Source organism: Ursus americanus, chromosome 1, assembly GCF_024610735.1.
Source record: "Ursus americanus isolate L20-20 chromosome 1, mUrsAme1.1.p, whole genome shotgun sequence".
Classification (NCBI taxonomy): Eukaryota; Metazoa; Chordata; class Mammalia; order Carnivora; family Ursidae; genus Ursus; species Ursus americanus.
Window position 1 is genome coordinate 60,818,067 of NC_142127.1, and position 14,575 is coordinate 60,832,641.

A 14,575-nucleotide genomic window follows, 5' to 3' on the forward strand; every position below is an offset into this window, starting at 1 on the left:
ATGATAACAGAATTTATCTTTAAGGAAATAGCATTTTAGCAGATATCTGCTGGAAGTTAACAACAACTTTGTACAAACACTTGGTGTAAAAACATTCAGTGCATTATAAATAAGAAGTCTAAGTATGAAAGTGGGTGTATGGTTGAGAAAGTTTCAGAAACATTAAGGGAATAAGGATGACTAAGGCAAAGTGAAAGAGAGAATGCTAGAAGATGATGACAGAGATGCAGCCAGGAACCAGGTAGAGTAGGAATTGTATGTAGGTCATTGTAAGGATATTTATTCTAATGACGATGAGGGACTATTGGAGAGTTTTGAACTGAAGAATGATATCATCTTATTCTAGGAAATGTAGCTTGTAAGCAAGACATTCATAGGAAACACCAAAACAAAACAACCTTATAATCTTAGCCCAGTTCTTCTTAAAAGTCAAGCCTAGGACAAAGCCTTCTATGCAGTTAGTTATTTGGGAAATTATTCCAGGAAGCAGAAATGAAGTTTCAGAAAAATACAACAGATAATAAGGAAAACTAATATAAGGGTATACTGATTGCCACTATTACAAGTACTGGCACTCCATCTCAGTGGGACCCTCTGTGGAATCTTAGAAATGAGACTCGGAAATGGCTGCCTGATAGATAAAAGAGGAAAGAATTTATCCTGGAGTTCTTACCCTCCACAGTGGTCAAGAGTGGACCTATATTGCATTAACTCCTCAGCACTTCTGGGTTGTGCATTTTTTAGTGCTGAGATCCTACAAACTCCCATTTCATGAATCAGAGAAGGCCCTGGCCAGGAAAGGAAGATGTCTCAACATAGGCTGGGGCAAAATGCAGGCACGTGACACTCCGCGAAGCTGCTGGACCATCTCACAGTCAATCACTTAAGTAATGACAAGGACAAGAGACATGGCCTAGAAGATGTGCACTATTTTACAGGGAATGTAGACTGTGGACTACGGACTTTCAAATGAAATGTTTTCTGTCTAGATATTTTTCTAGAGAAGAACAGCTTTGCCATCTCTTTGATTAATTTTTTCATTACAATCAAAAATTAATCAAAGACTTGTTTTTGCTTCCTCTTTTTAAAGAACTAATGATAAAATTTATCCAGAATATACATCACAAGGATGCTTTTATTCTTGATGAAGTAATAGCAGAGAGACAGACAGAACCGGGGGGGTGGGGAGGAAGATTTTCCTAAGTATTTTAATTGTTCATTACATGCAAACATTCCTTTTCAGCATTGAAAATAATTACATATAAACAGTGCCCAATCTATTTATATCTTTGTAGTTTTAATTTCTTTAAAAGGAGTATTCCTAGAAGAAATATTAGGATGTAATATATGATTACATCTACTATTTAGCAATGATAACTTATTTACAGCATAACTTGGTATTAGCTCTAAAAGCGTTCCCCAAATAACTGGATACCACAAACCCACACATGAGCACAATTATTTTAAAAATATTACATATCTAGTGCTGCTAGTTTCTGTTTTGTTTACTTGTTATATATGTGCAAAAGTGTCTACATCTATGTTGAATGTCTGCCAATGCTTGGCTCTATTAAAACCGCTGGAGACAGAGAAGTAAATAAATCAGCTACAAATCCCCCCCCCCCCCCCCCCCCGTGGAGCTCACATTCCGCAGGGAAGGCTACTCAGGTGCACCAAGTTGTGGATGCCTTTCAAGAGAGGCTGAATATTATTTGACACCATGTGTTATTCTGAAGCCACCACGAGATGTATCCTTTTTGAAAAGAAACTTTTCTCCCTTCAAAGTCCTACATTGGTACTATTCATTTTTTATTAAATGGTGGATGGAATGGCCCTGGGCCTACAGATAAACCATTAACTTCTGATCTGCAAAAAATATTACACTGCAATTGCTAAGGTTGCATATTAAAACATTCTTGACTTTCTAACTTTGGAATTATATGCTACTTTCCTGAAAGTAAGGATTCAAACTTTAGTCTTTTGAGATATATCTAAAATGCAATGAATTTGGATGACCTGATTAGCTATAAGAAGTCTGTCCCTTCTTCACTCTCTGCCATCACATTCGGTAGGACATTACAGAAGTTGTGTACATCCTTGAAATAGAGTGGGTTTGCCAGATAGAAGGGGGGAAAGTTGAGGTTGAGTCCATATGAACCTCTGTGCTCCTTTCTCATCTCACTCAAACGTATTTCTTACCTTCTGCAGTGGAATGGTTGTGTTGAATATGTCATTGTGCTTTATAATCTCAGTCAGTGCCTCTTTCAGTATCATCTGCAATGAAGGAGAAGGGCCGTGAGGTGTTGGAGCATGTCACCTAATAAAGACTGATTTTATCTACATACATTTGAAAAAATGTATAATCAATGACAATCCATATGATTCCTTTCCCTTATGCGTGTACAATAACCAATTCTTCTAGTCTCTAACATTTTCTAGAATACATCCCTAACTCTTTACTGTGCTTTGTTTCTAATTGAAAGGTGTAGTGTAAAAAACGTTCCTTACTGTGCAATTTGTTACAACCTTAGCTTCAACCGTGCTATATTTTTTTAATATCTTGGAGGAAGGTGATAGATGATAGATAGATAGATAGATAGATAGATAGATAGATAGATAGATGATAGATAGATAGATAGATAGATAGATGATAGATACATAGATAGATAATAGAATAAACATATGTCAAAATATTAGCAATAATTTTAATTAAGTGAAGGTCATATAACAGTTTATTTTTGGGGTGCCTGCGTGGCTTAGTCAGTTAAGAGCCTGTCTCTTGATTTCAGGTCAGGTCATGATCTCAGGGTTGTGGGATTGAGCCCGGCTTGGGGCTCAGCTTGAAGTCTGCTTGTCTTTCTTCCTCCTCTCCCTCATAAAAATGAATAAATAAAATCTTTTAAAAAAAAAAAAAGTTGATTACCATATTCTTGTAATCTGTTGTTCTCAATATTATTTCAAAATGTGAAGTATACTTTAGAAGTTTTTCTGAGAAATAAATTGTAATGAGTAACAAAACGAAGAGAGGGAAGACTTATAATAAAAGAGAATGAGAAACATATCAGACCATGGGAAAGCATGAACCTTATTTGAAATGTTTTTAAAAAAGAATAAAACCTTAGAATTTCAAAAGAAAATAAATCTGTTTTGAACAAACTACTTTAAACTATTAGATGATTGTAGGTATTTGAACACACTGGATATTTGATGATAGTAAGGAATGATTGTGGTTTCTTCATTGTTTTTGTTTCTTTAGGTCTGATATTGGTTTTGTGATGATATTTCTAAAAAGTCCTATTTTAGAGATACATTCTGAAAGATTTACAGGTAACATTAGATGAACTTGGGAATTTCCTTAAAAATTATCTGGAGCGGAGGAAAGGGTAAAGGGCATGAGATAGGATAGGTAAACTGAAACAAGGTGGACCCTGAGCTGATAATTGTTGAATCCAGCTGATGGTTATGTGCAGGTTATTATACTATTCCTACTTCTTTTATGTGCTTAAAACTTTCAAAATAATAAAATGCTATAAACCAGATTATTTTGGTTCAAATATGGGCTGCATTTATTCATTATACATCCTTGAGCTAATTATTTAACTTTCCTGTACTTGGTACCTTCACCTGTAAAGTGAGAAAATGTTTAAAATACATATCTCTATAATTTTAATCAGGAGTAAGTGAGTTAATACATGCACACTCTTAATCAGTGTCTGATCCTAAACAAGCACTGAGTAGATGCTCGCTATTGTTTTTAGATTTGTTTTTCTCTTCATATCTAGGTTAAGGCTGACATTTTGGAAGAATGCAATTTACCTACAAATTTCAGTTTGCTTTACTCAAAAATTCTCCCATTTCTATGGAAAGAATAAGTAAGAAACAATTATTACTTCTCTGAGGGAATATCAATCTTAGAAAAAAATAAACCTACACAATAATAAGAAATAATGAAATATTTTGAGAGAGGAAGTAGCTTAACTATAATTATAATTAATGGGGAGAATCAACTAGTTTGCAAAGAAATTGCTGTTCAAGAATATTATTTTGAGAGCTAATTCAGCTTTTGAGCCTAAAACTATTGACATTATAATATGACTCATATTGATTGGAATTTTATCTCCGCTTCACACACTTTAGCCATGAAATCATCGTACTTAATTTTTGTTTCATTTAAATTGGCTAATCCACAGAGTATTATTTTAAAGATTTTGTAAAAATTTAGTAATGAGTTTAGTTATATATGACTCATTTTCATCTTTTTAAACAAGCTTTTTTAAAACAACATATTGGAAAGAATCAAAAAGAATAATAGGAAGTATTTCATAAATCTAGTGGGAAATGGTAAATTAAATATCGAATTGATAAATCGTATATAAATGATTTGAATGATTTTGTAGCTTACCACCTCTGTGCAGTTGATAAAATTAATAGAAAAATGGATCATTGTCTTTACAGTGAGAAACAGGTTTATGTATTTTTAGGTTATGGCAAATATATTTATCAGTTACTGTAATGTATATTATAAGGTATAGATACAAATATGATTTTTATGATATGTGATATGTGCATAAATATATAGTACAATAAAGTAAGGAAAGTCTTAGTCATTCATTAAATTACAGTTAGTGAACCACATTTACATTTTGTAGAAGCAATTTAAGCATTCAAACTATGAGTCCTTTTTAGCTTGTGTATTTAGAGAGAGGACAATTGCCACTGACATCGAGAGGACTGTGTCATCTCATCTCCATATCCCAGTGCCTAAGAGAGTTAGTTTCTTATAGTAGCACATAAGAGGCCTCAATATGTAGTTAATCTGAATTGTAAAGGAATTGAGTATGAGAGAATCTGTAAGTTAGAAACATAATATATTCTGTGGTAGCAACTGAAATTCAGTCTTCAAATCAGCACTTCAGCAAAAGACCTGAACGATGCTTCAATATGTAGAATTCATTTATGTCTAACAACATTAACATTTAAGGAACCATGAAACAGCAAGTAAATTTAGATTTAAGAAAACCTAAAAGCCACAAACATTTCGCTTATTTTGTTTTGTAAATGAAAGCTGATGATAACTGACTACATTTTTCATGTTTTCAGGGGTTTGATTCTATAGCCATCTTTATTTACTGTGAGCATGATGAAAGCAATCTGCTTATATACAGTTTAATCCTTTTCAGTTTAGGTAAATAACTTGCAGAAAAGAATCTCATTTTCCAAAGATGTAGAGAATTTTTAAAAATCTAACTTAAAATGATATGGGTCATGATCAAAACATTAGTCAAATGAAATCTAGTTGGGATGAATAAGTTACTCTCTAGATATTTAAAGAAACAAGCGAACAAAAATACCAAACTTGAATATTTGTGCACCAATATGGGCTTCTTCATGCAGGATACATTTTAGATGTTGTTCAGAATTTGCAAGTTTTATGTTAACTAAGCCATTGACAGAAATCAGCAGTTGAATCAACATAACTGTATGATTTTTGTTTTTTTCTTTGCCAGCAGGGCACAGGAACTTGTTCAAGCAAGGGCTTCTATTTTCCTTGTTTGGTTTGCTTCTCCATGTTTTTGCTGTTCTTTCCTCCATTTATCTTGGCTTCTTCGGTTAATCTTTTCTTCTCCTCAGTTCATAGTTTCCTCTGATTTAGTTTTCTGCAATTTGCTTTATTTTTCTTTGTTATATTCTGTTTCTAACTCTAATTATTATGCTGAAGTTGATGACAACTGTCAGAACAAAGTCAACTCAGGGAAGAACTAATTGCTGCCTTCCTTGAAATTTAATTTTTTAGGATTATGCTGAGAAGGAGAACACCATAGCAAAAGCTCTGGAAGATCTGAAGGCCAATTTTTACTGTGAACTCTGTGACAAGCAGTACTATAAGCATCAAGAGTTTGACAATCACATTAATTCATATGACCACGCTCACAAGCAGGTAAGAAATGGGTGTCCAAAAAACTCTGATATTTCTGAACTTTTGTAATAATTTAAGATGCATAAACTATATAAATACAATATTTTTATGTTTTGTTCTGCAGTTTTTACAGATGCCATTCTGAGATGATCATTTGATGACTTATAGCAAAAGACAATTTTTTTTAAAAGCTCTGAAAGTAAAATCTGAAATAAATAGTAACACAAAGAAATTCCAGTCAGTTGCATTTAGTGATTGGCCGTAATTTAAAAATTATATTCTACAGGCGGTGATCCTCTAAATGTCTTCCAATTTATTAACTTTTAAATGTTTTAAGCAACTAGTGGTATTTTGTTAACTTATTCTTAACAGAAACCATTTCCCATTTAAACCGCCATAAAAATATGAAAAAAAGCTGATTTAATATGGTAAAAATAACCCATAGTTATTGGTTAAATAAGTACTTAATATGTGTATGATATAGTTTATTTTCATTTTGCTATCAATTGTAAATCCAAGATTTATTTTTTTCAACACTCTGGGTAAAGGTGAGTTTAATAAAACAGTAACGTCAGAAGTGAAGTTAATAATACAGTTTCCATTTTCTCATATGCTTTACATTTATCAGAGCAACTTCTTATGTTGTTTAGATGACTTGATATGATGCAACAGTTTTAGTTATCACTAATTTATATTTCCCTTTTTTAGCCATCACTTACAAATATCTTCTACGTAGCATTTTGATATTAATAAAAGATACCTTTTTAACCCATGAATTTGCCCTAACTTTCCATTAACGTTAGAGTCACTTAGCATAAGAAAGAAAAGGGGGAAATGATTATGTTGAGTGCTTATGAATCAGTCGTATGTATTTTCTTGTGTTGTGAATCCTTCCATTATTTCATACCAGCAAAACTATGCTTGAGGAGGCCGTTGGACAGAGAACATGAGCCTTCATTTACATACATCACTAATTAATGCATACTGGTCTTGATGATCTGCCCTTGCCTTTCTTCTTCCAAATCTACTTGCACACTAGTTAATGGAAAACTTTTGATGCAAATATTGTTCCTTTTCTTACATAAAAATGTAAAATATAAATATATACACACATTCATATATCAATGCTTGATTTGAATATTAAAATCCATCAGGCAATAGTATTGATTTAATTTTGCAGTTAGAGACATATATTCCATAAAAGGATTCTGGAATGTTTTTCCTGATGTGCTAAATCTGAGAAAGTTATCCCTCTGATTTTTCTTAGTATCTAAAAGCACAAGATATGTTACTGTATATATGTTTTGTTGTGTAAATTAGATATTTGGAAATATGTGTATATGTGTTTTAAGACTATCTTACCAGCTATTAATATCATTTGCCAAAGAATGCTTTATTCAGCCATAGACTGCCTGGAAGATCAAACTCACATAAGTTATCATGAGGACCTTCCCACTTCCATATTCTTAGTAGAGTTAGGATACTATATACAGTACACACATGAGTCAAGGAAATTCAGGCTGGGTCTGGGCTGTTGTTTTGAAAATCCAGGGGGCCACTTTTGATAATGCTTGATGGTGTCAGGCCCTGGAGATGGATACATTATCTGAAAGGCCGTGGAGTCTGATGATACATAGATAGATGATAGATAGATGATAGATAGATAGATAGATAGATAGATGATAGATAGATAGATAGATAGATAGATAGATAGATAGATAGATAGAGTCTGATAGATAGGCTTAGTTGATTAATTTAGCATGAACCAATGTTACAGTAGCTGAAAATATTTAAGATCTATATCCCCTCCCCAAAGAATAGTGACAAATATTTCAATGTGTCATCTAAAAATATTTTCTCCCTTTTCCGAGCAACAACCTCACCCCCATGACTGCTATCAGTGTTCTTACCACATAATGCCACACCTTGGCAACTTTGAATGAAGTAGAGAGGGATGAAATTTGAAGGTGGATGATTCAGATTTTTTTTTCCTCCTGAGAACGTAAAGTTGAGATACCAAAAAAAAAAAATAGATAGATAGATAGATAGATAGATAGATAGATAGATAGATAGATATAGATAGATCTGTCTTCAGTCTGACCCTGGTTGGACCAAACACTTGAAGATACAATCCTGAGTTGTGGCTAAGTACATCAAAAAGTTGAGAAAGCTGGCTTGCAAAAAGAAAGAACAAAACTGCACAAAGAATGAGATGCAAAGTGGCCATGTGATAAGTGAAGGAAAGTGAGTACGGACATAGCAATTCTGATTTCAAATGGCTTTCAGATAAAAGTAGCCCTTCCAACAGCTTATTTGTAGACCCTATCCTTGGATTCTGAGAGGTATTTCACTTTGCCACTAATAAATGAATTTAAAGGAAAAATAAAACAAAACCCTAGCTTAATAGTTATTACTTGCAACTAAACCAAACCAAACCAAACAAAACAAAACCCCTCTTCCTAAAATATTAACTTATCTGCGGAGAATTGTTTGGTTTCCAGTAGAAAAAACTCCACAAGAAACAGGTATACTCAATGTCCATATTATCAGCGCTTAACTTTCAGGTAGGAAGCCCCACGTGGATTTGGATACTTCTTGATTGGAATTAGAGGAAGGCAAAGAGGCCACACATCTGATGCCTTTGTTCACTACACAGATATGTTTCCAAGGGCCACCAGATTCAGGGAGAAGGAGTTATTGGTGGAATGAGTCCTAACCCTGCCACTTACCTGACTTGGGTAACATGCACAAAGGCTCAATTAACTCAAATATTCATCATTAGGGAGATTAAATGAGAGAATGCATATGACCACACTTTGCAGAGTACTTGAAAAATAGTAAAAGCTCAATATTTAATTTGTTTTATTATTACTACTTACTAAAAATTTCTTTTCTCCTACAATGCGTGGGACCCTGACACTTTGCCTTTGAGACTGCCTTTATTTAGGCTTCCAATAAGGATCTATTTTTGCTTCAAAAAGGCTAATAAAGTCTACAACATATCCAGGTAATCGTGACCTAAGAGCAGTGTGCCTGCCTCATGTATCTTTGCAAATCTGTTATGACAGACTATGTGTTGCATTTGAACTCTAAGCTTCAAAGAAAAATCTGTTTCTCTCATCCACGTGTTCTTTGGATAACTTCAAAATCTCTCTCAAGCTCTCATCGCTAAGACTTGCTAACAGAGAATTAAAAAGAGGAAGAGGCACAGGTGTACAGAGGCGATCACAATAGTTCACAATTCAGGGTTCATTTTTAGAATATTTTCTTTTTAACTTTGAAACTTGAAAGCCGTTGGACTGTGACCCTTTAATGGCAAGGACCGCTTCCTTTTTGTCTTCATTCCTCGGGGCCTCTAGGGCAGCATCTTGTGCGGCGTGGACACCCAATCAGGGCTTCCCATATGAATATCAAAGGGATAGAGTCAAAACTGCATTTAAGATCTCGTAATAAGCCACAGTTTCGAGATAGATAGGCACTGAGTAGTACAGAGAATTGTTGAATCTTTATACTGTACACCTGAAACAAAGGTAGAAAAAGTACGTCAATCATACTGTTTAAAAAATAACAATTAGGGGCGCCTGGGTGGCTCCGTGGGTTAAGCAGCGGGTTAAGCAGCGGACTCTAGGTTTCAGCTCAGGTCATGGTCTCAGGGCTCTGGTATCCAGCCCTGCTCGGGGCTCTGTGTTTAGAGGGCGTCCGCTTGAGATTCTCTCCCTCTCCCCCTGCGCCCGTCCCCTCTCTCGCTCTCTCACTCTCTCTTTTTCTCTAAAATAAATAAATAAATCTTAAACAAAAAGATGATTAGAATAGTTTCCGGTGAAGTTATATCATTTTGAATTCTAGCCATTGAGATTTTAAAGAATTGTTTTAAGTGGGGAAGCTCAGCATCGGGTAAAAAGAACAGGTTTTCCTCTAAACCCTTTGACCTATTTATCTGCCCTTAAACTAAAGCCGCGCTGTGTCTGCCTTCTCACCTGGCAGCCTATGGGCAATTCAGAGTTATTTTCACTGTAAGAGATTTGTCACACTGATGTTATGAAGAGATAGAAAAGGGAATGATCGCCTTATTGCGGCTGCCCCTCAAACATTTTGATTTTTACTTTTGTGGCTTCAGCATGGCTGGAGTATCTCCCAAAAGGCACTGAAGTGACCTTCCCCAGCAAGTCAAGATTCAGTGCTTTACAGCGTGCTGTTTTGTTCTGCTCCAGAGGAAGTCACGGTCAGGCCGGGTTGTTGGAATTTGCTGGTCCTGCAGGGACTTATCTTGCTATAAAAATGGAGCAGACTTATTCTCAAATTTGAACATTTCCTAGTAATTTAAACTTCTGTTCACTAACCTGATACTTGAGAAAAGAATCACTTCTTGATATTGGGCTCTTAATTTTCATCTGCAAAATAATATTTAAAGGTTAGTAAGAAAATATGCGGTACAGGTAAAGCAATGCATGATTTAATCCATTTTGAACACCTTCCCTGGGATTTTTGTTCTGGTGTGTGCTTCAGTCTCATCGTACCATTATTATTTTGTGTAGCCATTTTGAGGATGAGAAGAATGAGAGGACATACAGTTTCCTTCTCTAGAACCTCGCCACTGCCCCAAAGTGCCTGCCCCAGGATAGGTATGCGTATATGTCTAGCTAATCATGGAACTGTATAGTTTGGACGTTTCACATTCAAAGCCATAACTAAACTGACGTTTTTGTCCATTATTGAGTTTGAGGCAGACTTTGGATAAAATAATCATTTCTAGTATCTCAACCAGTGCCATTTTCATAAACCTTGCCCAGTGAGGTTCAAGTCTCTTTCCTCTCCACCTTCCACAGTCTATAAGGTTGATGGCTATCTATTGAATCAGTCAATGTTGAGGGTGTATGAAAAATAGTATAACTTTAATGTTTCTGCTCTATGTTATCTAAATATAATTATGAGGAAAAAAAGTTAAAAAACTGGATTACAGTAGAGAAATGCATCTAATATTAGAGATTTCATTTCATAATTGTCAATTATGCTTTGTAAACCAATTAAAAAGAATGTTCCTCTACCCCCTTTTGTTTATTACCACTAAAAATTTCATTTTGTAAAACAACAACAAGTCTAAGGCAACCATTTTAAGCCCAGGTGGTGTATCTTTATTTATGTGTTTCTTTTATTTTTAATTGAAGTATAGTTGACATATAATATTATGTTAGTTTCATGTGTATAATACAGTGACTTGACAATTATAGATATAATACAAAATGCTCACTACAGTAAGTATAGTTACCATCTGTCACCAAAGTGATTACAATATTACTGACTATATTCCCTGTGCTGTACTTATCCTCCCCATGGTAACTAGAAGCCTGTACCTCTTAATTCCCTTTACCTTTTTCTCCTATCCTCCTACCCACCTCCCCTATGGCAACCACCAGTTTTTTCTCTGCATTAATGAATCCATTTCTGTTTTGTTTGTTTGTTTGTTTTACCTTTTAGATTCCACATATAAGTGAAATCATAGGGCATTTTTCTGTCTATGTCTGACTTATTTCACTTAGCATAATACCCTCTACATCCATCCACATTGTCATGAATGGCAAGATTTCATTCTTTTTTTATGCCTTTTTTTATGCTGTTATTCCATTCTGTATTTATACACCGTGTCTTCTTTATCCATTCATCCATCGGTGGACACTTGGGCTGCTTTCATATCTTGGCTATTGTAAATAATGCTGCAGTATACAGAGGGGTTCATGTGTTTTTTCAAGTTAGTGTTTTCTTTTTCTTCGGGTAAATATCCAGAAGTGGAATTACTGAACCATGTGTTATTTCTATTTTTAATTTTTTGAGGAAACTTCATACTGTTTTCCGTGATGGATGCAGCAATTTACATTTTCCCATATACCCGTTGAACATCTTCTGTTTCATTCAGTTCCATTTGTTTGCTTTTGCTTTCATGGCCTTTGTGTGGGGAGACAGAACCAGAAATATATTTCTAAGGTTGATGTCCAAGAGTTTACTGCCTGTGTTTTCTTTTAGGAATGTTATGGTTTCAGGTCTTTCATTTAAATCTTTAATCCATTTTGAATTTATTTTTCAAGTGGTCCAGCTTTTGCGTATAGCTGTTCAGTTTTCTTAATACCATTTATAGAAGAGACTGTCCTTTCTCCATCATATATTCTTGTCCCCTTTGCCATAGATTAGTTGACCATATAAATATGGGTTTATTTCTGGGGCCTCTATTCTGTTTCATTGTTTTATGTGTTTATTTTTGTGACAGTACCATACTGTTTTGATTACAATAGCTCTGTAGTATAATTTGAAATCTGGTATCATGGTACCTCCAGCTTTCTTCTTTCTCAAGATTGCTTTGGCTATTAGGGATCTTTTGTGGTTCCATGGAAATTTTAGGATTATTTGTTCTAGTTCTGTGAAAAATATTATTGGTATTTTTTTAGGGATTGCATTGAATCTGAAGATTGCTTTGAGTGCCAGTACATTTTAACAATATTAATTCTTCCAGTTCTTTAGCATGGTATATCTTTCCTTTTATTGTGTATCTTTGTTTTTTTGTAATGATTATTTATTAATGCGTGGAAGTATATTTTTCTTGTAGGATACGTGATGACTTGGTTGGTGGCATCAATTAAATTGTCTCCATTTATTGTGCTATTTTATTTTCTTGTACTATGTTGATAGTGATACTTTAATAAATATATTTTATGAGAATACATCTGTTTCTATAAATAACATAGATTTATTATATATTTTATATTATATGGAGTTATACTTTTTATAACTTTTTTATACTTTTTTATAAAGCTTTTATTTATTTGTCAGAGAGAGCAAGAGAGAGCACAAGCAGAGGGAGTCACAGGCAGAGGAGAAGAAGGCTCCCTGCTGAGCAAGGAGCCCCATGGGAGACTCGATCCAAGGACCCTGGGATCATGATCTGAGCCAAAGTCAGACGCTTAACTGACTGAGCCACCCAGGCATCCCAATTTATACTTTTTAAAAACAATTCCTTATTCTGTGCTGCATGCCTCACCATGGCTTTGCCCTGTCTTCTGTGGGTGTAATCAGTGGTACTCAAAATCTATTTCCTAGTGTTTAAAAAAATGCCTAAGGACAATTTAAAAATAGTTGATGCTACATAAATATAATTTTGCATAGAACATACCATGGAATATTTGCAGATACCATATTTAACATTACATTATGATAGGTAATATATTAAATTAATGATGAAATTGCCCTGAGAAGTCAAGCAGAATTTTAAACAAAACTACCTATGAATTCTCTCCAACCTCCACCTCTCCTACCTTTCATCTCCATCTTCTGCCCAGTTGATAATCAAACACATAAGAAATGTACCACATATGTATCCCCCGGAGAGCCTGTGCAGAATCCATTATCAGGATATGGTCACATGTGCCCCTACTTCACTAAAGCAACTTGCCCTCTCACACCTGGTGATTCTCTGTTTCTTCTGTTTGTTGGGTGTATATTCTGAGAATAAGCACCTAATTCCAATATGAGGTATACAGACTTTCAAGAATTTCACCTGAACCTGTACTGTGTTGCATTTGAACAGCACTGTGTTAGAATCAGGGAGTCTGGAGCTTCCTGCAAGTACTAACAGCTGCCTACCAAATGAGACCACTGTTTCTGGGAACTCAGGCATTTTTGTGATTGTTGTTTGTTTGTATTGGAAGACTATGGCAAGAAGGAAAAAGTTGCAGAAAAGATAGAATATAAGGAGAAAACAGAGTACTTACCCTCAGTTCCTCCTTGTAAATCCAGTTGCTCTAATAGAATTCTTTTTGCTCAAAAACTAAATGTTGATGCTATTTACATTTGCATGACTTGTTACTTCTTTTCACTTTTATTTCATTAAAAATAAATATATAAATTATATATATATATATATATATATATATAGCCATTTTGAAATCTGAAAAAGAAATCCCACCTAATAACCAATTGATTTTTTCCCCTAATTTTCTTCACATGCATTTATATTTTTAGATAGGTACCATTTTGTATTCTACAACATTCAGTTTAATATTGTCAATAGTATTTTTCCATATATACAGAGTTTTCACAGTAATTGTTTTAATGGATTCATAAAATCCCATCAAGTATTTGTTTCTAACTTAACCATTCTCTATTGCTGGATTTGGATTCCTTCAGTATTATAAATTCTGATAATTTAATTGCTCCCATACTTACTTCAGATTCTTAATTTTCAATCTTGCATAATCTAGAAAATGAATATGAAATATAGATAAGATATCAACATTTTATGGTTTATAAAGAATCTAGCAATCTGTTTGAGGCCTGACATACTAATTTCGTAGAAATAATCTTCAAAATGGTCATACATGTCAAAATTTCCTTAATTTAACAATTTTATTTTTATCATAGTAAAAAAAAAATCTTTTTTTCAATATGGCCTGACTCATTTGATATAAGATTTAATTACTAAAATAGAAGTAACATTTGAGGGGCACCTGGGTGGCACAGCAGTTAAGCGTCTGCCTTCGGCTCAGGGTGTGATCCCAGCGTTATGGGATCGAGCCCCGCATCAGGCTCCTCCGCTATGAGCCTGCTTCTTCCTCTCCCATTCCCCCTGCTTGTGTTCCCTCTCTCACTGGCTGTCTCTATCTGTGTTAAATA

At 34.5% G+C, this 14,575-nt stretch overlaps 1 protein-coding gene across 1 annotated transcript in view; it reads left to right on the forward strand.

Moving 5' to 3' along the window:
* Positions 1 to 202: 202 nt before the first annotated feature.
* ZNF804A (zinc finger protein 804A) overlaps positions 203 to 14,575 on the forward strand; it is a 62,798-nt gene continuing 48,425 nt past the window's right edge. The window contains exons 1-2 of the mRNA XM_087869452.1: positions 203 to 241; positions 5,795 to 5,938. Coding sequence (XP_087725578.1) covers positions 203 to 241; positions 5,795 to 5,938 — 183 coding nt within the window. The remainder of the gene's footprint in view (positions 242 to 5,794; positions 5,939 to 14,575) is intronic.